We start from the raw sequence: 21,776 nt of genomic DNA, 5'->3' as shown, positions 1-21,776 counted from the left end.
GCGTGAACCTGGGAGGCGGAGCTTGCAGTGAGCCGAGATCGCGCCACTGCACTCCAGCCTGGGCGACAGAGAGAGACTCCATCTCAAAGAAAAGCAGACAAACAAACAAAAAGAATGTTGACTATTGGCCCCTACTCTCTTCTGGCTTGTAGGGTTTCTGCTGAGAGATCCACTGGTAGTCTGATGGGCTTCCCTTTGTAGGTGACCTGGCCTTTCTCTCTGGTTGCCCTTAATATTTTTTCTTTCATTTTGACCTTGGAAAATCTAATGATTATGTGTCTTGGGGTTGATCTTCTCATGGAGTATCTTAGTGATGTTCTCTGTATTTCCTGGATTTGAATATTGGCCTGTCTTGCTAGGTTGGAGAAGTTCTCCTGCGTAATATCCTCAAGTGTATTTTCCAACTTGACTCCATTCTCCCCATCTCTTTCAGGTATTCCAGTCAATTGTAGGTTCGGTCTTTAACATAGTCCCATATTTCTTGGAGGCTCTGTTCATTCCTTTTCATTCTTTTTTCTCTAATCTTGTCTGCATGCCTTATTTCAGCAAGATGGTTTTCAAATTCTGATATCCTTTCTTCTGCTTGGTCGATTTGGCTATCGATACTTGTGTATGCTTCACGTAGTTCTCGTGCTGCATTCTTCACCTCCATCAGGTCATTTATGTTCTTCTCTAAACTGGTTATTCTAGTTAGCAGTTCCTATAACCTTTTATCGGTTCTTAGCTTCCTTGCATTGGGTTAGAACATGCTCCTTTAGCTCACAGATGTTTGTTATTTACTGACCTTCTGAAGCCTACTTCTGTCAACTTGTCCATCTCATCCTCCATCCAGTTCTGTGCCCTTGCTGGACAGTTGTTGTGAACGTTTGGAGGAGAAGAGGCATTCTGGCTTTTGGGATTTTCAGTGTTTTTTCCTCATCTTTGTGGATTTCTCTACCTTTGATCTTTGAGGCTGATGACCTTTGGATGGGGTTTTTGTGAGAGGGTCTTTTTGTTGGTATTGTTGTTGTTGCTTTTTTACTTTTGTTGTTGTTTGCTAGTTTTTCTTCAAACAGTCAGGCCTTTCTTCTGCAGGTCTGCTGGAGTTTCCTGGAGGTCCATTCCAGACCCTTATTGCCTAGGTATCACCAGTGGAGACTGCGGAACAGCAAAGATTGCCGCCTGCTCCTTCCTCTGGAAGCTTCACCTTAGAGGCGCACTGGCCTGATGCCAGCCAGAGCTCTCCTGTATGAGGTGTCTGTTGGCCCCTGCTGGGAGGTCTCTCCCAGTCAGGAGGCACAGGGGTCAGGAACCTGCTTGAGGAGGCAGCGTGTCCCTTAGCAGAGCTGGTGCGCTGTGCTGGGAGAATCTCCCTTGTCAGGATCAGCCAGTATCTTCAGAGCCAGCAGGCAGGAAAGATTAAATCCACTGAAGCTGCTACCACAGCCGCCCCTCCCATCAAATGCTGTGTTCCAGGGAGATGAGAGTTCTGTCTGTAAGCCCCTGAATGGAGCTGCTGGATTTCCTGCAGAGAGACCTTGCCTAGTGAGGAGGACTCTAGAGAAGCAGTCTTGCCACAGCCGCTTTGCTGTGCTGTGGTGAATTCCACCTAGTCCAAAAATCTCCCAATCTCCTTAGCACGGTCAGGGGAAAACCACCAACTGAAGCCTCAGTAATGACGGTCACTCCTCCCCCCACCAAACTCAATCATCTCAGGCCGACTCTAGACTGCTGTGCTGGCAGTGAGAATTTCAAGCCAGTGCTTCTTATCTTGCTGGGTTCCATGGGAGCATGGGGGTGGGACTAGGACCTGCTTGTGACACTGCTTGGCTCCCTGGCTTCAGCCCCCTTTCCAGAAGATTGGACAGTGGTCCTGACTCATTGGAGCTCCAGGCATCGCTGGAGTATGGAAAAAAAAAAAATCCTGCAGCTCAGTGCCTGTTCAAACAGCTGCCCAGATTTGTGCTTGAAACCCAGGGCCCTGGTGGTGTAGGCTCATGAGGGAATGTGCTGATCCGTGGCTTGCAAGTGTCCATGGGAAAAGCGTAGTACCTTGGGCAGGTAGCACAGTCTCTCACTGCTTCCGTTTGCTGGAGGAAGGAGGTCCCCCTGCTGTGTGCACTTCCCACATGAAGCGACGCCTCACCCTGCTTCTGCTGGTTCTCTGTGGGTCGCACCCACTGCCAAACCAGTCCCCGTGAGATGACCTGGGTACCTCGATTGGAAAAGCAGAAATCACCTGCCTTCTGCGTTGGTCTCGCTGGGAGCTGCAGACCTGAGCTGTTTCCATTCGGCCATCTTGGCCCCTCCCCTTCATGTTGTTATTAAGAGGGATTTCATGCCTACTTCAGCAATACGCCGGTGAAAGGAAGTCGTGGAAAAAATTAGCAGATCAAGTGGATATACTTACAGATTTTATATTGAAAACCATCAACAAATGAAAATATTTAATGCAAAGCTGCCTTTTCATTGGATACTTACCTGCCAACTCCAGAGTTCGAAGTCCTAATTCTTTCTTCATCAGCCACCGTCGTTTCAAAAACCAAAGGCAGGGCAGAGACCAATATTTCTGCACTGTGTTTGGTCTTTATCATCAAACAGTGCAATAGAATGAGTTGACACAAAGAATTCAGAAAATGTGGCAAAGGCAATATTTTACAGTTACACTCTATTGCAGTACAAAGAAAATTAAACATTAGCTTTTAAAAATGCTCTATGGTAACCACCTTGAACTTAAAATTAAAAGCCTAGAGATATCACCCAAGGAACATAATTAGAATTCTCCGAAAGTAATTGCTTAGAACTGGAAGACAAAAAAGGAAAAGTGTAGTTTTTCCTAAAAAAAACCTTATTTCCAGAGAAGGATACAGTACATTCTAACAGGCGATAGTTGATGTGATAACATTAAAGTAAGATGTAACAGATGTAACAGATGCTAAACATCCGAATGCAGATGAACGTAAAATCTTTTGGCCTAAAATAATTAAACAAGGTCAACCTAGGACATTGTAATTTTCAGATGATAATTATATTTGTATTATATTTAAGCATAGTGAGAGGCTTATCTGGTTGTTGGTCAAACATGTTAGAAGGAAAGACCAACTCTGCAGGGGCTGAGGTAAGTCTTGGAAACTATAAATAGCAAACAACCTACTTAGGGATGACATCCAATTTAAAAATTATAATGGCTCCTGTTTTAAATGACTCCTGTATACTTTGGGAAAAATATCTATCTTTAAAATGACTAGGGATTTTATCGTTTTGTATCTTTTTTCAGTCATGGTTTCTGGAAGAAAAGACTCAAGATGTTCTCAGTAGCTGCCGTTTTCAGACATCATGAAAGTCTTCTCCTACCCTCTATAAAAACAAACAAACAGTAAAACTCTACAAAGGAAAAGCCCACAAAAACATGCTGACTTTAGAAGAATCCATGATTTGGAATATTTTTATAAATATCTAAGAAAACAGGAGTCCTTTCCATATATATGTTCCTTGGAGATACTTTCCATATATATAGTCCTTGGAGAATCCAGTTTTTATGAGAAAGGTGATTTCCAAAATCTCTTACACTTTACAATTTCGATTTTGGCCTGAGCATATCTCTCGATTGATCTACCTACCTACATACTGATCTATCCTGGATAGAGCACTGGACAAAAGGTAGGCACTGTTTACAATCCACTGACAAGAAAACACATGAAGAAGCAAATCCCACAGCGCTCTGAAACCTGGAAGAGATGGGTTCTACATGGGTCTGATGGGATTACTGTACTAACCAGCCTCCGAATATCCCGCTCCGACTCCCACTTGATCTTCGAGATGGCTTCTTGGTGGGACTGATGCTCACTCCGAAGGTCCCCAGCCTTGATTTTATCTGCTTGGATCATATTGCTCAGAGCCTCGTCCACCTGCTTCTTGGCCGTTTTCAGGTCCGCAATTTCCTGTAAGAGCTTAAGGCGCTCTGTGTCAAACAGTTTCCGGGCCTCCTCCCGGGCCTCAATGGTGAGCGCTGTCCTTACTTTGTCACTGCTGCCGTCGCGGAGAGCACAGAGAGCAGACTTGAGCCTCTGGATCTCTCCGTCACGTACCTTCACCGTCCTTGACATTTCCTGCTCGTGCTGCTTGATAAGGTTCTCCCTCACAGCCTGCAGCTCCTTCATCTTCTCTTCATGGAGCTTGGCTTTGAGTTCTGTCACCAGCACCGTGTGCTTGCGCTGCTCCAGCTCACGAATCCTCTTTGCTTCTTGAGTCTTCTCTCTTTCAAGCTTTGATACCTAAAAACAGAGAGGCGAAAGGATGAAGAGAAATGAGCCTCAAAGGACAGGTGTGCTCCTAGGCAAGATTTGCAGCTCAGGCTGCTGTGATCTCTTAATTCCTCATCTCTTTTCCAATTCCAGGCCCTCTGAGAAAAAAGAACTACAGGCCTTGAAGCTGGGAATACAGTGTATAAAAGGAGGAAATACCTGAGGATATTTATATTACTTTGTTCAGATGAATATTTGATGTTCTGGGGCCTTACTATGCAATGTGTGGTCTGCAGACAAGCAGCCTCGGTATCACCCAGGAAGCATGTTAGAAGCACAGAATCCCTGGCTTAGCCCCAGATCTATGACTCAGAATTTGCATTTTAACAAATCCCCATGCGATTTGGTATACACATTAAAATTAAAAGTATCGCTATCATGGTTTTTCCCTTTACGGGGAAGGCTGCAAAGCAGATTGCCTGGAGAGCCTTTTAGACTAGGCAACCCTAGCTAGATCCAAACTGATAAATGTGTGTCTTAGAATAGCTCACAGTTTGATATTGTGATCAGGCTAATAAATTAGTGCCTCAAGTGATATTATTGAGCATCCCCCTCCCTCTTTTCTTTCTTTCTTTCTTTCTTTCTTTCTTTCTTTCTTTCTTTCTTTCTTTCTTTCTTTCTTTCTTTCTTTCTTTCTTTTTTGAAGAGATGCTGCTGCTGCTGCTAAGGAGGTGAAAAATGAAGACAGTTGATAATAGCCTCAACCTTACCTTTCTTAGTATGGCAGGTTAGTTTCATCCCCAAATTTTACACACACACACACACACACACACAAACAGAAAACCACCACCAACAAAACTGCAGATCATTGGGTCCTCTCTCTGATGAAGGACTTTAGTGACCATTGTTATTTCTGAATGTGCCATGAATGTCTCTTTGAGTCCTTTTTCACTCTCACTCCTCCTCCTCCTCCTCCTCCTCCTCCCTTCCTGCCCCGCAAGCCAACACTCCAAGTAGTTTGATAAAATATTTTGAATAAGCTTTTTACCTCTCAGGAATTCTGGTTTAAAACTATTCTGTTTTGCTAAATTTCCTGTGATAATATAGGCCTCCTTGTTGATTAGCAGTGGCACTACCTATTGATCTAATCTGGCTGTGAGTCTCTGATTCAGTAGATCAGGTGGGGCCCAGACATTTGTGTCTTGAAAAAGCCTCTCCGTGATCCTGTTATGCTGTCTTCCTCCCCCACTTCATCTCTCCTGCTTGTCTCTGTCTCTGTCTTCTCTCTCTGTCTCTCTCTGTCACACACACAACCCCCACACGCACACAGACACATACACAGAGTAACCTAGAAAAAGGGGGCTGGGTGCAGTGACTCATGTCTGTAATCCCAGCACTTTGGGAGGCCAAGGTGTGTGGATCATCTGAGGTCAGGAGTTCGAGACTAGCCTGGCTAACATGGTGAAACCCCATCTCTACTAAAAATACAAAAATTGGCTGGGCATGGTGGCAGGCACCTGTAGTCCCAGATACTTGGGAAGGCTGAGGCAGGAGAATCACTTGAACCCAGGAGGCAGAGGTTGCAGTGAGCCAAGATCGTGCCATTGCACTCCAGCCTGGGAAACAGAGTGAGATTCCGTCTCAAAAAAAAAAAAAAAAAAAAAAAAGAAGAGAAAGGGAAGAAAACTGGGGAGTCTCAGGAGTAATAACTAGTTGAGTGATATTGAGTCTCCACCATCTGTAAAATTGGAAGGTTTTACAAAATAATAGTTAAGAGCCTTTCCAGTTGAAAAATCTTAAGATTGTGACTCCATATTGGAACCATTGTAATATAAAGTGTCTGTGATGGCTAATACTGAGTGTCAACTTGATTGGATTGAAAGATGAAAAGTATTGTTTCTGAGTGTGTTTGTGAGGATGTTGCTAAAGGAGATTAACATTTGAGTCAGTGGACTGGGAAAGGCAGACCCACCATCAGTCTGGGTGGGCACATTCTAATCAGCTGCCAGGGCAGCCAAAATAAAGGCAGGGAGAAGAAGGTGAAAAGACTAGACTCGCTTAGCCTCTCAGCCTACATCTTTCTCTTGTGCTGGATGCCTCCTGCCCTCAGATATCAGACTCCAAGTTCTTCAGCTTTGGGACTTGAACGGGCTTCCTTGCTCCTCAGCTTGCAGACAGACTATTGTGGGACCTTATGATTGTGTGAGTCAATACTCGTTAATACACCTCCTTTTATAGATACACCTATCCTATTAGTTCTGTCCCTCTAGAGAACCCTGACTAATATACAGTGTCTGAGATTTTACTCACCTTAAGAGTTTACCTACCTTTGGCTAGAACAGTATTTTCTAAGTTTGCATAATATTTCATGAACAGTTTATTTTTAAAGGCACAGCAATTATTCCCATGATGTTTATTCTAAAAGAGCTTGGGGCACAAGGGGATTTGGTGAAATAAGCAGCCAGGCATCCTCAAACAACCATCCTCTGATCTCACCTCCAGCTTACACCTACAGTCCCTTCCTGGAGGCCTCTTCTCTCTTAGGCTATAGACTTGTGCTGTCCTATGTGGTGCCCAATAGTTACCATACTGCAAATTTGAACTGAGATTTTCTCTCCATGTAAAATATACTCTGGATTTCGAAGATTAGTGTGAGGTAAAGAATGTAAAATATCTCCTTTATCATTTTTATATTGATTACACATTGAAACTATAATGTTTTGGATAAATTATACTAAATGATATTATTACAATGATTCTGTTTCTTTTTACTGTTTAAAATTGCAGCTAACGAGAAATTTTAAATTCACAGACACGGCTTGCATTTGTGGTTCACATTACACTTCTCTTGGACAGTGTTGCTCTGGAGTTCTTAAAGGTTCATTTGGTGAACGTAGCTTTCCCCACACTCCTGGTGATATTCTCTTAGTAAAGCTCAGTTCTGGTTTTACTTATGTGTCTGCTCAAAACCACTCAGGCTCTTTTATGTTGTGGAATAAAATCTCAACAGCCCAGCTTCACCTTTTAGGCTCTCAGGAAGGTTTGGTTGGATTTCCAGCTCTTACTTCTCCCTCTCTGTCTCCTCACCTGTCCTGTGCTCTAGGTGGGGGGGATTATGCTATTTTCTGCACATACCTGCATCTCGTACCCAGATGCCACAGTTTCTTCTTCCTGATTTATTCTTCCATCAGCTCCTTTTGGGATCCTCACGTTCCTCATGGCCTAGCTAGAGTCATCCTCTCCTGTCATGCCACCCTACTCATCCAGGGCAAAGCTCATTTCTCCTACCTTTGTCTTCTCAGTATACTTTTGAAACACCTCCTTAATAGTGGTTTTCACAGTTATCTTTGCATTTTTTTGCTCACTTGTCTGTCCTCATCACGTCTTCTACCCCTGCCCCAGGCTGGTAACTTTTAGAAAGTTGCCAATGAGCCATCCTCATCTCTGTGTACCCAGTGGCTCCCAGAACAATATATAAGAAACCAGGTGGCATGTGTGGAATTAAAGGATGTATGCTGTTACATCTCTCTGGCTAGGCCCCTAGCCAGAGGCAAAATAGTATTTTCTGTCATACGGTTTAGAGAATACAGGCTTGCAGGGTTACCAGATCAGCTCCTCCTCAACCCCTTCCCAGTATAAAATGACAACAAAACAAAACCCTAACATATAAGAATTCACTTCTCTCTGCTAGGTGTTTCTCTTGGTGCTTCAATAAGGACAATCTAGATCTTACTCTCCATCTTTCTAGAGTGAATGGAAGTGGGCATCTTCTAGATCAGGGGTGGGCAAACTACCGCCTATGAGCCAAATCCATCCTGCTCTTGTTTTTATGAATAAAGTTTATTGGTACACAGCCATGCCCATTCATTTACATATTGCTTAAGGCTGCTTTCATGCAACAATGGAGCTGAGTAGTTTCACAGAGACTGTCTAGCCCACAAAGCCTAAAATAGTCACTATCTTGCCCTTCACAGAAAGAGTTTGCTGATTCTTATTCTAGATAATGCATTTTTTTGAAAGTAAAAGCCTTGTTTTCTATTGATTTAGAAACTATGACAATTTACCTTCCATATAAGACCTTGGGAAAGTTACTTTAGCTCAAGTGATAGGAATTTAGTCATCTTCAATTTCTGCAGGATGCATTTACACTAGGCATCTGGAACAGTATCATGACTGCAATGGCTGGTGGGTAACAAGGGAAACTTTTAGCCATTCTTCCAAGAACAGTGAAAAACTGTAGTAAAAATGGACAAAGGGTAAGAAATCCTGGGTTTGTATTCCTGTTTCGCCATTTGCTATCTCTAAGAAAGTTGCTTTATCCTTCTGAGGATTTTTGATTACACTTAAAAATGTCTGTAACTGGGTTATTTTTAGGGTTAAACTAGATTGTGTATGGAAAAGTACCTTGAACTGTAAAGCACTATGAAGTGTAAGATAATATTATTACTGGATATAACAGGAGATACTCCTTGATCTAAAATTATTTATGTCAAATTCTCTGGAGGTGCACCATATTGTATCTTCCTGTGATTCTGTCATTTACCCCAAATTATCAACTCAAAGCTTTTGCATGAGAACTGAAGGGGAGATGAAAGAAATTATTTTTAAAGAAGTAAAAATACAGGTACATCAAACATATATTCCAGCCTGAAGACGAAAACAAAAACAAACACAGTCTATCCCTTAAAATAATCCATGAAAACTAGAGAAAATTCAAAGGAATTGAGTAACATTTGGCATGTTTTTATGTTTACTTATTTTGGTTGTCATGAAAACTGACGTTTTTTTGCAGGATTTTAGTTATGGCTTCTTTTTAAGTCTGGAAGAAGTGTTTTATTCTGAAGAAAAGCCAAACAATGTGACTGAAATTTTGGGGGATAAAGGCCAATAAAAATTTTCTGAAAATTATTTGCAGTGCAGATGGCACCACTAAGGATATAGATTTAAATATCTTAATATAAATCTTAAATGAATATACAAAATGATAAACTATTCCTGAGTAACAATGAAAATATAAAGATGATAATACTTTGAAATGAAGAAATTATTTAGTAGAAGAAAGAAACCAGTTTTGATACATGGAGATGTTTCATGGAGAAAAATTTCAGCTCAACCATATAATAGCTAGCATTTATTGAGGGTTTAATATGAGTTAGGCACCTTTCTAAATAGGCTTTACACACATCAGTGCATTTAACCTCCTGGGCAGCTCTATGATGTAGGAAGTCTTTGTTTCATCACAATTTGTGATAAGAAAAGTGAGAAACAGTCTTTACATAAGAACAATGTAAAGAAGACTCACTAAAGTACATTGTGGGCCAGAAGCCAGCTCCAGATCAGATCCTACACCTCCTTGTTTGCTCTGAAACCTTGGACACCTGGTGTTTGCACCTGAAACCTTGCTTCACCTCTGTCAGCCTAAATTTTCTCATCTGTAAACCGCAGTTGTTGATGTCATTCTCATATGGCTATTGTGTTGATTGACATAGGCAAAGGATCAAAAGCCCTTTGGAAAAGCTGAAACACATTAGAGATTAATAACTATTAATACATGTGGATATTATAATATTAATTTTAATACTGTGTATATATTAATATTACATTATGTACTGTTACATTAATACCAACAACATAAATATAAAAGTACCCATATCATCCTGATAAGAGTAACATTACTATATTACATTATTAAGACGGTAACTGTTTTTCCAACAGAAAGAGATGTTCAAAGATAAAGCTGAGTTTCTTTAGTATGTATTGTGTTCTCTGGCATTGGCAGCACCTAATCTTGACATGGAAGACACCTGGGGTGCGTGTGGGCCTAAAGAGTGGTGCGGGGTGGGGCAGGGTGAAGGGGAGAGCACTCGGTGGGGCTTTGAATGATGGGTTTCCAAATCCCTTCTACCCTAGAGGTTCTATGGGAAAAAAAAAATCATTAGGCAAGTTTAATCCTACCAAGGAAAGGTTACACTATGACAGCGAAAAAAGAATTTATGACTATCTTACACAGACCTCATGTTGTATTTTTCCGTTCTGTACTACTTCTGGTCTAGCCTTTGCAAAATGCCAACGTAAATTCTGCCAAGAGAAAGATAGTGATGATCTAAGCTTTAAAAGTGATCTTAGAAATCTAGGATTATAAATTGGACAGCTCAGTCAAAGGTAAGGAAAAGGTTGAGAGGTTATCAAGGCAAGCTAAGCTAACACAAACTTTGGCCTGGATTATCTGCATTGGATGTTCCCGGAGGAACACAGTAAACTGGCAGGGATTTTCATAGGCACAAAGTAACTCTCAGAGAGGAGGTGTGAAGGAGTCGCTCTAGGAAGATTGTTTACAAGGAAGGTCCTATACAACCTTACACAATCCAGTGCAAAGGATCCTATTTTTAAAATTTCTTGTTTTCAGCTACTTAATGCTTCCTGAAAACAGAACTAAAGGAGTAGACAGAAAAATATACCCCATCCCAAATTTGGTACCTGTATCTGGAGGCTGTGGGGACAGTCACTCAAGGATAGAGAATGTTGGCTGATTTTCTTAGAATGCCCTAGAGGCAATAGAGGGCCTTGAATCAGACAGTGAGCATTACCTTGATCACCACCATCTTACAGAAGACAGGAATTCCCATCGTGGCTCCTCCACTAGCTGTGTCTCTCGGAGCAAATGAGTTAAACAGTTTGAATCTCATTTTCTTCCTCAGTGAGGGCAGGATAGTAATTGCACCCTGTCTTTGTCACAGTCTTGCTCTGATGGTTGTGAAGCCCGATGTGAAAATGCTTTGCAGTTTGAAGGGCTGTGCCAATGGGACAGCTCCTGTCAGGAGCTGATTCTTCTCAGTCTTGCAACCCAGGCCTGTTGCCCTGCTGCCTCTGCCCTGAGAACCCTGTTCTCTGCTCCTGTGCATTCATTCCCTCTGTCACTGTGCCCATGCTGTTCACGCAACCATAGTTTATCTCTGAGGGAGAGTAAGAAGCCCTGGGGCAGCCCCTGGCTTGTTCGCACACACTAACCATTGGATCATGCACTCATGGTGTCCACAGAAGAGACAAACGGGGCAAATATCGCAACTTAGTGGCTCAGGGTGCTGCTCCAAGAAGCAGACAGATCTGGGTGGAAATCCTTTCTCTACCCAAGCCTGGAGTTCTCTCACCTAAGTGAGTACTGTAATGGTACTTATGCCACAGGGTTTGGGGGAAAGCTGTTAAAAAGAATCATGTAATTTCATTCCACAAGTAATTTTGAGCACCTCCTGCAGGCCAGGAAGTTTCCTCATCTGTAAAGTAGGGATAACAATGCCCACCTCAGCAGGTGGAAATAAGGATGGAATGAGATAATGGCATGAAAGCACTTAATATGCTTGACACAAACTAATTGCTCAAAAATTAGCACTCACACATATACCCTTGTGAGGCAGATACTATTATTGTCCCATTTGACAGATGAAGAAGGAAAAACGCAGAGGGGTTTTATAACCTTCTCCGGGCCAGTCAGGTGCTAGTGAAGCAGATGGGACTCTGGCAGGATGAAATGCGCTTATCAGCCCATGACAGATAGTAAACATTCAATAAGTTGTAGCTATTTATATTATTAGCCCAAAGGTCTTAAGATTTGGCTCTGTACGCAATGGCTATTCTGTAAATATCAGTGGGATTGTCTTGCTGGACAAATGAATACTGCCCCATCGCCCCAGAGGTTTCCACTTTTTAACTTATCCATTCCCTAGTAGTTGAACTGTCATTTTGTAATCAGAGCCTCAGAGCCAACCTGAGAGTATAAATTCACATCTTGGCATTGTTCATATTCTCTCTTTTAAAGCCTGGCCCTTTGAAAACCCAATCATATTTATTTATAATAAAAGTGCTTTATGACTTGTTTGCCCTCTAAATTCCCTTTGCTCTTTGGGGAAGGATGCTGACAGGAGATGAGATTTTCCTTTAGCTCCTGGGCTGGGACCGTAATTAACTGCCAAGGAGAGGGAGCCAGGCAGGGGCAGCCAGCAGAGAAAAGGACGAGGCTGTGTGCGCTCATTTAAGAAGCTGGCTGCCAGTCAATCTTCAGGGGAAGGGGAGATTAAGCTTGGCCTGCGGGCTTAGACAAGGGTGCCAGGCCCAAGATAAACAGGCAGCCTGGTTCAAACTTGAGAGTTATCCATTTTAAAAGGCTTGAATATGTGGAGTATTGGCAGTGTTGAAGTCCTCAGAGCCTCTGTTTCTGAGAATCTCATCAGTTTGTTCTCTGGAAAGCAGCAGCAGTTTAGGGTTCCCAGTCTCAAGATTGACAAACTTCTTCCTAGGAATGTAGATTGTCATCCTGTCATAACTACAATTAAAAGAGTCTGCCTCCCTTGAAGTGTGATGTTGCTGCAGGGAGAGTTAAGGCCAATGAAATGTTCGGAGATTGTCAGACCTAGATGGAATCTTACAGCAGAGTGGTTGTCAACACGAAGGCTGGAAGTCATCTGCATATGTAGCGCATCGGAATTGCCTGGGCTGCTTGACCAAATTACAAGTCCTGGTTCTCACCTGACTACTTTATCAGAATTCTTAGATTGTGGGCACAGGAATCTCAATATTTAATCAGGTTCTCCCAGGTTATACCATTGCACAGTGATGCTTGACAAGCACAGATATGGAGAAGCAGATTCAGTCATCTGAATTACAGATAGAGACACTGAGACATTTAAATTCATCTCCAAGGAGAGATACAGACAAATAATGCCCCATGTCTTCTGACTCTCAAACAAATGCTGTTCTAAAATGACATCATGTTCCCTTTGGCTTCAAGGAAACTAAAAAATTTCCTTCACAAACTTTACATTGCAGTCTCTTTATCTAAGGTCAAGGCTTAGCTAAGGCAGGGAGTAAGAGGCTTTGGCAGATCCAAAGGCCACTTATTACTGTTAAAATGAGGAGAAATAGATTTTAGGAGAAATAACAAATTAAAATTTAATAATGATGTCAAGGAAGAAGATGTAGACAAAAATGGAATAAATGTATTTGTTGGCTTGTGACTACTGCTTATTGATCAAGAATGTTTTCTTACTTTATAATTATCTAAATAAGGCAACTTTATGCTGTCATGGTGGTCTCTGGTTTGCAGGGAGCAAAAACATCTCATGAATGCTGGAGATTTCAAAATGCTTTCCTAGACATGACCCTATTTGATATTCACACCACCTTGGTGAGATATGTGTTTGCTTGTCCATTTAGGCGATGGGATTGAGAGAAGTAAAGAGACTTCCAAGTCTAGTTAGCAACTGACTTAAATCTATAGAATATTAAAAAGAATACTAATACTGCAATTTTTTGCAAATTTATTATGTATCAGGCAGCCCTCTGAGCACTTGACGTAAATTTTTTTGTTCAATCCTCATAAGCACATAATATACTTGTCTAATTCATACCTCAGTACAGCTGTGACGTGATAAAGAAACTGAAGTATAAGGAATGCATCATCTTTAAATTATTCCTCTTAATTCAACAAATACATATTGAGATTTTAAGTTCTGGACATTATTTAGGCTCTAGGAACACTAAGTAAACCGAATTCCTGCTTTTGTAGAGATTGAGGAATGACAGCACTAAACAAGTAAAATGCAAATCTATAAATTACTATCAAATAAGCCAAGAATAGGCTATGGGGAGTACCTGACAATGGGGAACTGTTCTGTTTTAGAGACTGTGGTCAGATGCTTGATGGTTGAGCAGACATCTGAAAGAGGTGAGTGAAGGAGCATGGAGCTGTCCAGGAAGAACAAGTGCAAAGGCCCTAAATGTGATCGGGGTCTCTCTCTTGATCCAGCAACAATAGCAAACAGAGTGATCAAGAGAGAGAGAAGTGGGAGATGAGTCAAAGAGGGGGATGGAGCTAATATCCTGCAGTGGTAGAGAAAGTCCTTTGAGTCTAAGAGAGATAGGAAGCCCTTGGAAGGTATTGGGCAGTGGAGTAACATGATGTGGTACATTTCGGAAGGACTGCTCTGAATGCTCTGGGAGTTAATAACCTATAGAGGGCAAGAGCGGAACTTGCCCAAGGTCATGCAACTATTAAGTGTTTGGCGGTGGTAGGGGGACACTGTCTGAATTTTCATATCTAGCTTCCTGAACCGGGCTTCCAGAGGAGGCTAAGATCTGTCTAGTGAGCATGCTATTCTCACTTTCTGTGTGTCTTGTGCTCAGTTCCCTCCTGCCATATGCAATAAGCTCTCCATGTGTACAGGGGATGTTGCCCTCTCTGGCAAAGGGCAGGAGTCCACTGGGGTGGGCCAGCAGGCAGAGCTGTGCTCGCTGCATGTGGACACAGCCACAGCTGCTCTTAAGGCCACGACCTCAGGTAGCCCTCTCTCACCTTGGACTTCTCTTGATGCAGCTCTATCTGAATGTCTGTGAGCTTGGTCCTGAGGTCTTCATTGGCAGCTTGAAGGGCAACAATGAGTGCCTCGGGCTTCTCGCCCTTATTTCGCCCTTTCTTGGACATTGTTCCTTTCTAAATGGAGTCTGTTGGTTTTTAATTTCTTTCAAGCAGGTGCTGCCATGTTACTGTTTCTTATCCTGGAGTACGATGTCTCAGCATCTACTGTGTGGTGCTCCTTGGTAAGGTCTCCTCAATCGCTGCCCTGGAAGCCCTGAGAAGAGGCAGAGATAGTAGTTATTGTTTTGGCAAAGGCCTGGTCTAAGTGCCAGTCAGTCTACTCTCAGCCTGAGTTACCTGTAAGAGCCTCCTCCTGAGGCTCTCCTATCTTCAGTATCTCCTGTCCACTTGTAGGTGAGTTTAGAGTGATTTTTTTTTCAAATAACTTATTTAATCATCTCAATATCTTGCTTAAAATCCTTCACCTGTAAGCATATCTCTTTCATGTCTTGGAGTGTTCTTTTTACCTGAAACTGCTCACTCTTCTATCCTTATCTCCTCCATGTCACTTACTGATACTCCAAACATTGGTCGTTAAAGGAAGTCACCTATGTGATGACCTCAAAAGGCAGAGAGACCCAACTTTAAGAAAAGCCAATGTATAGAGACAGGATTACATGTAATAGCTAAACTGTGAGAAGTGGGGAATAACTATAAATGAATCACTGGATTAACTGAGTCACTCACATATTCATTCATTCATTCAATCAGTCAATATTGTTAGAGCTCTTTCCATATGCTGTGCTAGGTATAGAATTTTGAAATAGAAAAATAAGTCAGCATTCCAATGGGAAAAAATTTATCTATCTATCTATCTATCTATCTATCTATCTATCTATCATCTATCTATCTATCTATATCCCCATCCATAATCTGAAAAGTATTTTTTAAAAAATAGGCATGAATTGTTTCAGAAGTATAAACAGTGACCTCTCTTTCCACGTGGGTTGAATAAGAAAGGCTCACTGAAGAAGACACCATTGGCTTGGAACTTGAGGAGTGGGTAAGATGATAACAGATGGAGAAACAGGTGAAGCATCCTGGGCAAAGAAAAAAGCAGGTGCTGAGACACAACAGAGAGAAATCACAATGACTATTTGTGGGAAGAAATAGGGCCTGATTAATTATACCCCTAAATGTGGTTGATGGGCACTAATATTGGAAAGGTTTCCTGGAAAGGATAGATGGTGGGGAGGCCTAGAATTCCAAGCTTAGAATGTTGGAATCTTTTTTCAGTAAGCAATGGGGAAGCTATTGAAGTTCTTGGCACGTGTGTGCCCTAACAGAGCAGTACTTTGGTGTGGTTATTCTGGTGGCAGAATGGAGAGAGAATGAATGCAAGAAGACCACATAGAACGCAACTGAATTTGTCCAGGTAAAGAATGATGAAAGCCTAATCAGAATTGTGGCAAGAGGAGAGAAAAGGGGTGGGGGAAGGCAGATGTGTCTTGATTTACAAATTCTTGAATACTTCATAGGAAGAAGGGGCCCAGAAAAATAGGAATACTGAATCATTAAAGTCAATGGGAAAAACATGACAAGATCCTAGAGACAGCTTCTCTTGCAACCTTTCAGAAAACTGGGCATTGTGTATGTTGAGGAGCTTCAGTCCAGAGCGAAGGGGAACTCCTGCTGACCACCCATATGTTCTGGCAGCTGCTGCTCTCTTAAGACCCTTGTATCTAGCACTGACAAGCATGCTGGGATCCTGGGCTTTGTGCCATCTGCTCGTGAGCCCTGAAGCTATGCTCTTTGGAGTGTGTCCCTGGGGGAAGGGGGCAGGGAGAGGTTAGGAGATAGGAAGGATGAGACTGTGGGCAGCCGTCATGGAACTGTCCACCACATTCCATCCTGTGCTAGATGCTGGAGTTGTCCTTCATGCTTCCTTTGCAAATCTGGCCAAATTATTAAAGTGCAGGGCTGCGAGGTCTCTGAGAGGCCATCTTCTTTTGCTTTTAGTCTTGGAATGAATTCAGCAAGCACATATTGAACATTTGTGTGACCAGCACCAATAGGCAAAAGGATAAATAAGATAGTACTTAAACTCAAGTAGGTAGTGAGTGAATAAATTCACATATATATATATATATCTATCTAACAGGTTTCTCTCTATGTATTTGATTTCTAAATGTTGTTGTTGTTCTGGGCTTTTCCAGATGACCTCCACTAGCCTCCTATATAGTTATGACCCACATTTCTATATCCACAGCCCCGACCATTATGCAAACACTAGACTTGTATATACATACAACACTCCATTATGCAAACACTAGACTTGTATATACATAGAACACTTTACTTATCAAATCCACTTGAATATCTGATTGGCATCTCAAAACTAGCATAACTAATACAGATGTCTTTGTTACATTAGTCCCCCCAAACCTTATTCTTCCCAGGTTTTCCTAGATCATTAAATGGCAAAACCACATGTCCAGTTGTCCCAGATATAAACTTAAAAATTATATTTTCTTCTATTTTATTCTTTGTTTCTCTCATTCAGTTCACTAAGAATTTCTGCTTGCTTTGTCTGTAAAATCTGACCCTCTTTGGCCAATTTCCCTCAAACCCCTAAAGTGCTGCTGGAATACAGAGAAAAAAAGGAGCTTGGGAATAGCTTCATAGTCCCTTCATTGTTGTCTTCTTGAATGAAGAATAGGCTTTTCTAAATGCAGATATGAAATGGTAGAGGAAAGAGCTTGAGCAAAAACCTGAAGCCACAAATTTGCCTGGTGTATTTAGAAAAGGTTGTGAAATGGAAAAACAGAGACGAGGTGAGATTTCGAAGGTTGTTGCATGATAGGCTAGGGAGTTTGGAGTGGATTTTACAGGCATGAGGAAACATGGCAGCATTTGAACATAAGTGTAATAACAATAAGAGCTGCTAATGACTGACTGCTCACAATGAGCCCATCATTGGACTAAGGGCTTAACATACTATTCTTACTTAATTCTCACAAAGTTAAAGGAAATACGATGAACTGAAAGATTAGGTAACTTGCCTAAATTGACTAAGTTGATTGGTGGTGATGCTCAGATTCAAATCTAAGCAATTTGAGACTGAGAACCAAGCTCTTATTCTCTGGACTGCATTGCCTTGTATTTGCATTTTAGGAAGGTAACAGTCAGTATTAAGGAAGACGGTGGAAGAAAGTCAGTTAGGCTGCTTTAATGGTCCATGTGAGGGGTAATGCAGCCCTCAACAGATAAAAAGAAAGTGGCAACTTTGACACATGGAGTCATTGATGGAACCATGCCCAATTTTTAAACATTACTATTGTTTTGAACATTCTTCTCTCCCATTGTAAATAACAACTACGAGTTCTACAGAGTTACTTGTAGCAAAAATGTGCAAAGGGACAGATATAATAGATACATTTTACATCTTAACTTATAATTCTACTTAAAAATATTACGTGCCAGACTTTATATATTTTTAGCCTGGGAAGTATTGTGAACTTAGTCCCACAAAGGGTGAGGAAAAGGAAAAGGTGAAAAAAAATAGATGCACATTCAGAAGAGAAAAATCATCACAGGAAGTTATTGAGAGCATCAGCCTATGGGTGCCTTAAGGTGAGCAACTTCATAACCATGGTCCTATACACCCCTCTGGTAGAGGAGAACTTTCCAAATTCTTCTCCAGTTGTAATGGGTGCCTGGCAATCTCATGATTCTCATACTCTAATTTTACTGAATCTCTTTTGTCTCCTTATGCTGCTTTTTTTTTCTTTTCATAGCCTCTTTGAGATATGTCACATACCGTAACATTCACACTTTTAAAATGTAGAATTCAGTGGTTTTTAGTATATTCACAAGGTTGCATAAACAGCAACACAATCAATTTTAGAGCATTTTCATCACCCCCAAAAGAAACTCTATACCTGTTAGCCGTCATTCACTATTCCCCACCCAGCTCTCTCAGCCCTAGGCAACCACTAAGTCTATTTGGTGTTTTGTCTCTACTTAGTTTTGTCTCTATGGATTTGTCTGTTCTGGACATTTTGTATAAGTGGAATCATATGACATCGTTTTTGTGTGTGTGTGTGTGACTGGCTTCTTCCACTTTAGCATAATGTTTTCCAGGTTCATCCATGTTGTACCATGGATTGATACTTCATTTCTATTGCTGAATAATATTCTATTGTAGGGATAAACTACATCTTATTTATTCATTCATTGCCTAATGGATCCTCTTGCTGCCTTTGTGTAAGTGGCTTAAGGTCAAGCTTCTACAGAAGCTGCCAGCCATGACAAGGGACATCACTCTTGAAGGAGTGAAAAAAAGAGAGTGCCTGGGCCGGGCGCAGTGGTTCAAGCCTGTAATCCCAGCACTTTGGGAGGTCGAGGCGGGCGGATCACTAGGTCAGGAGATCAAGACCATGCTGGCTAATGCGGTGAAACCCCGTCTCTACTATAAAAATACAAAAAAATTAGCCGGACCTGGCGACAGGCGCCTGTAGTCCCAGCTGCTGGGGAGGCTGAGGCAGGAGAATGGCGTGAACCCGGGAGGCAGAGCTTGCAGTGAGCCGAGATCACTCCACTGCACTCCAGCCTGGGCGACAGAGCGAGACTCTGTCTCAAAAAAAAAAAAAAAAAAAAAAAAGAGTGCCTGAAGGTATCACTGCACACAGGTGGAATGTTTCCGGACACCCCAAGAGTCCTTGCCACTGATGATGTCTGACCCAGCAGATTATCCGGAGGAAGGGTACGAGCCTTGTTCCACTAAGGGCCAATCTCTGCAGGAGATTTACATCATAAAAAACTTGAAGAAACTTTAAATGAGCCCTAGATTTCTAGCTCCTAGCTGCATGGTCAGGCAGCAGTAGCCCCAGGCAACATTGTGAGGCATCAAATATGTGAATTTTAGCTTACTCTTCAGGCCTTCCACTATCCCTAATCAGGTACCTCCTACAGCCACTGAGGTGGAGTTTCTCTGTAATGATTTCTATCTCTGATAAAGATATTAGAGAAGTTAGAGACAGCCTCTTAGAAAGTGTTGCATTTTGAAGATGATTGCTTAAGAGCACACCTTTATAGAGGATTGGATTATTAGTGAAAGAATTACAGGCATCATTCATTCATTTAACAGATATTTATTGAGAAGGAAATATAGTGTAGTATTTTAGAGGAGGGCTTCCTGAATCTTTGGTCTGGTTATGTCAAAATCTACTTGAGAGCTCTAGTGATAAGAAGCTCCACTTCTGAAGATTCTGATGTAGTAATTGGCACATGATTCTGATACATAGGCATCTTTGAGAACTTTTGATTAAAAGTATGGGCTATGGAGTCAGGCAAACCTGTTTAAATCCCACCTCTGCCTTTAGTAGCTGTATGATCTTAAATCATGTAATTCTCTAGGCCTCAATATTCCTCATCTTTCAAATGGGGTTTGGAGGGACGGGGATCTGTAGTACCTATGACACTGGATTGCTTGGCAATTAAACAAACGGATGTAAATGATGCTCTTGCACAGCTCACGATGCAAGAACTAACCATTTATTGAGTGCTTTCTATCTCTACTGTTAGCTACAGTGGAGGAAATAAAATAGCCTATAAGCGCTGTCTTCAAGATGCTTAAATTGAGTAAGAATGAGGGGGGATGTGTAAAATTATTGATAACTCAAGTTCTACACTTACAGAAGACTTTATATATTAAAAGAGCCCTTTATTTAGGAACTGGCACAAAACTCTTGAGGGAGAGAAGCCACTGAGAGAAGAGGAGTGACATCAGCAGAGGCAAATGCAGCCTCTGTCCCTCCTCACCAAGGTTCCTCCTGGCAGGGTACTTCTGGAGACCAGGAGTGGGATGCCCCATCTGAAATTATCTTGAATCATCTACTCCCAATATAGTCCTTTTACATCTTTCAGTGTTTAGGCAGCTTCCAAATCCATTCTTGATAAACAAATTTTCAGGTCTAAAAACTCCCATTCAGCATTCTTCTTTTTTAATTGACAAAAAGTATGTATTTATGGTGTACAATATGATGTTTTGAAATATGTATAATTGTGGAATGTCTAAATCAAGCAAATTATCATATGCGTTAACTCACATACTTATTTTTTTGTGGTGAGAACACTTAAAATCTACTTTCCTAGCAGCTTTTAAGTATACAACACATTCTTATTAACTATACTCACGTTATACAACAGATCTCCATCCAGACTTAACTCCTCCTAACTCACTGAAATTTTGTATCTTTTGACCAACATCTCTCTATTCTTCCCTCCCCACCTGCTCCTCACCTTTTTTTTGTTCGTTTGTTTGAGGCGGAGTCTTGCTCTGTTGCCCAGGCTGGAGTGCAGTGGCACCATCTTGGATCACTGCAACCTCTGCCTCCCAGGTTCAAGTAATTCTCACGCCTCAGCCTCCCAAGTAGTTGGCATCACAGGCATGCACCACCATGCCCGGCTAATTTTTGTATTTTTAGTAGAGATGGGGTTTCTCTATGTTGTCCAGGCTGGTTTTGAACTCCTGTGCTCAAGAAATCTGCCCACCTTGGCCTCCCAAAGTGCTGGAATTACAGGCGTGAGCCACCACACCCAGCCTCCAACTACATTTTCTACTGACTCTCACATCATAAAATACCACACAAATCTTTGTCAGAAATGTAGCCACATGTGGTCAAGAAAATATGGCCACTATTTACTGAGTACTCTTCTTGGCTTTCGGTAGATGTTAAAAAGTGTATCATTCCTACCCTTAGGTGGCTTCCAACCTAAAGAGGAGACAAACATCTGCAAAAAGGAAATAATTCTAGAAAGCAGGGAATAGTAAATGCTATGAATGTAGCTAAGAGTGGAGTGATAAAGCATGAAGACTTCATAAAAAGGATGGCATTGAGCTGAGCCTGAATGATATTACCTACCTTAATGGAGCTCCTACTCTGTGCCAGGCAATGGCATTAACTCATTGAACTATTCCAATTTAACTTTGCAGACATTTACTTTTATTATTTTTTAGATAGGGAAATTGAGGCTCAAAGAGGTTAGTTAACTTGCAAAAAATTACACAGTTAAGAAATGGCAGAGCTGCAACTCAAATACACGTGTCAGTCTCCAAAGCAGCTTAGCTATAATAACACTTTCCTAAAGAGAGGGCAGGATTCAGCTCTGGTTGCCAATAGGCTACAGAGGTGGCAAAGGTG

The 21,776-nt window shown here is 41.7% G+C and overlaps 1 protein-coding gene across 5 annotated transcripts in view; it reads right to left on the bottom strand.

Moving 5' to 3' along the window:
- JAKMIP2 (janus kinase and microtubule interacting protein 2) overlaps nucleotides 1-21,776 on the bottom strand; it is a 186,205-nt gene that overhangs the window by 66,160 nt on the left and 98,269 nt on the right. For 3 of the 5 annotated variants that reach the window (XM_055285732.2, XM_055285729.2, XM_055285731.2), the window contains exons 2-3: nucleotides 14,569-14,845; nucleotides 3,756-4,253 (exon numbers count right to left, since the gene is read on the bottom strand). In XM_055285732.2, coding sequence (XP_055141707.1) covers nucleotides 3,756-4,253; nucleotides 14,569-14,697 — 627 coding nt within the window. In that variant the 5' untranslated portion in view covers nucleotides 14,698-14,845. The remainder of the gene's footprint in view (nucleotides 1-3,755; nucleotides 4,254-14,568; nucleotides 14,846-21,776) is intronic. The other 2 variants (XM_055285733.2, XM_063643227.1) reach the window with 1 other exon arrangement.

Source organism: Symphalangus syndactylus, chromosome 7 (assembly GCF_028878055.3).
Source record: "Symphalangus syndactylus isolate Jambi chromosome 7, NHGRI_mSymSyn1-v2.1_pri, whole genome shotgun sequence".
In the NCBI taxonomy this organism is placed as follows: Eukaryota; Metazoa; Chordata; class Mammalia; order Primates; family Hylobatidae; genus Symphalangus; species Symphalangus syndactylus.
Note: the sequence above shows the minus strand (reverse complement) of the source record. Positions and strands in the feature narration are given on the sequence as shown.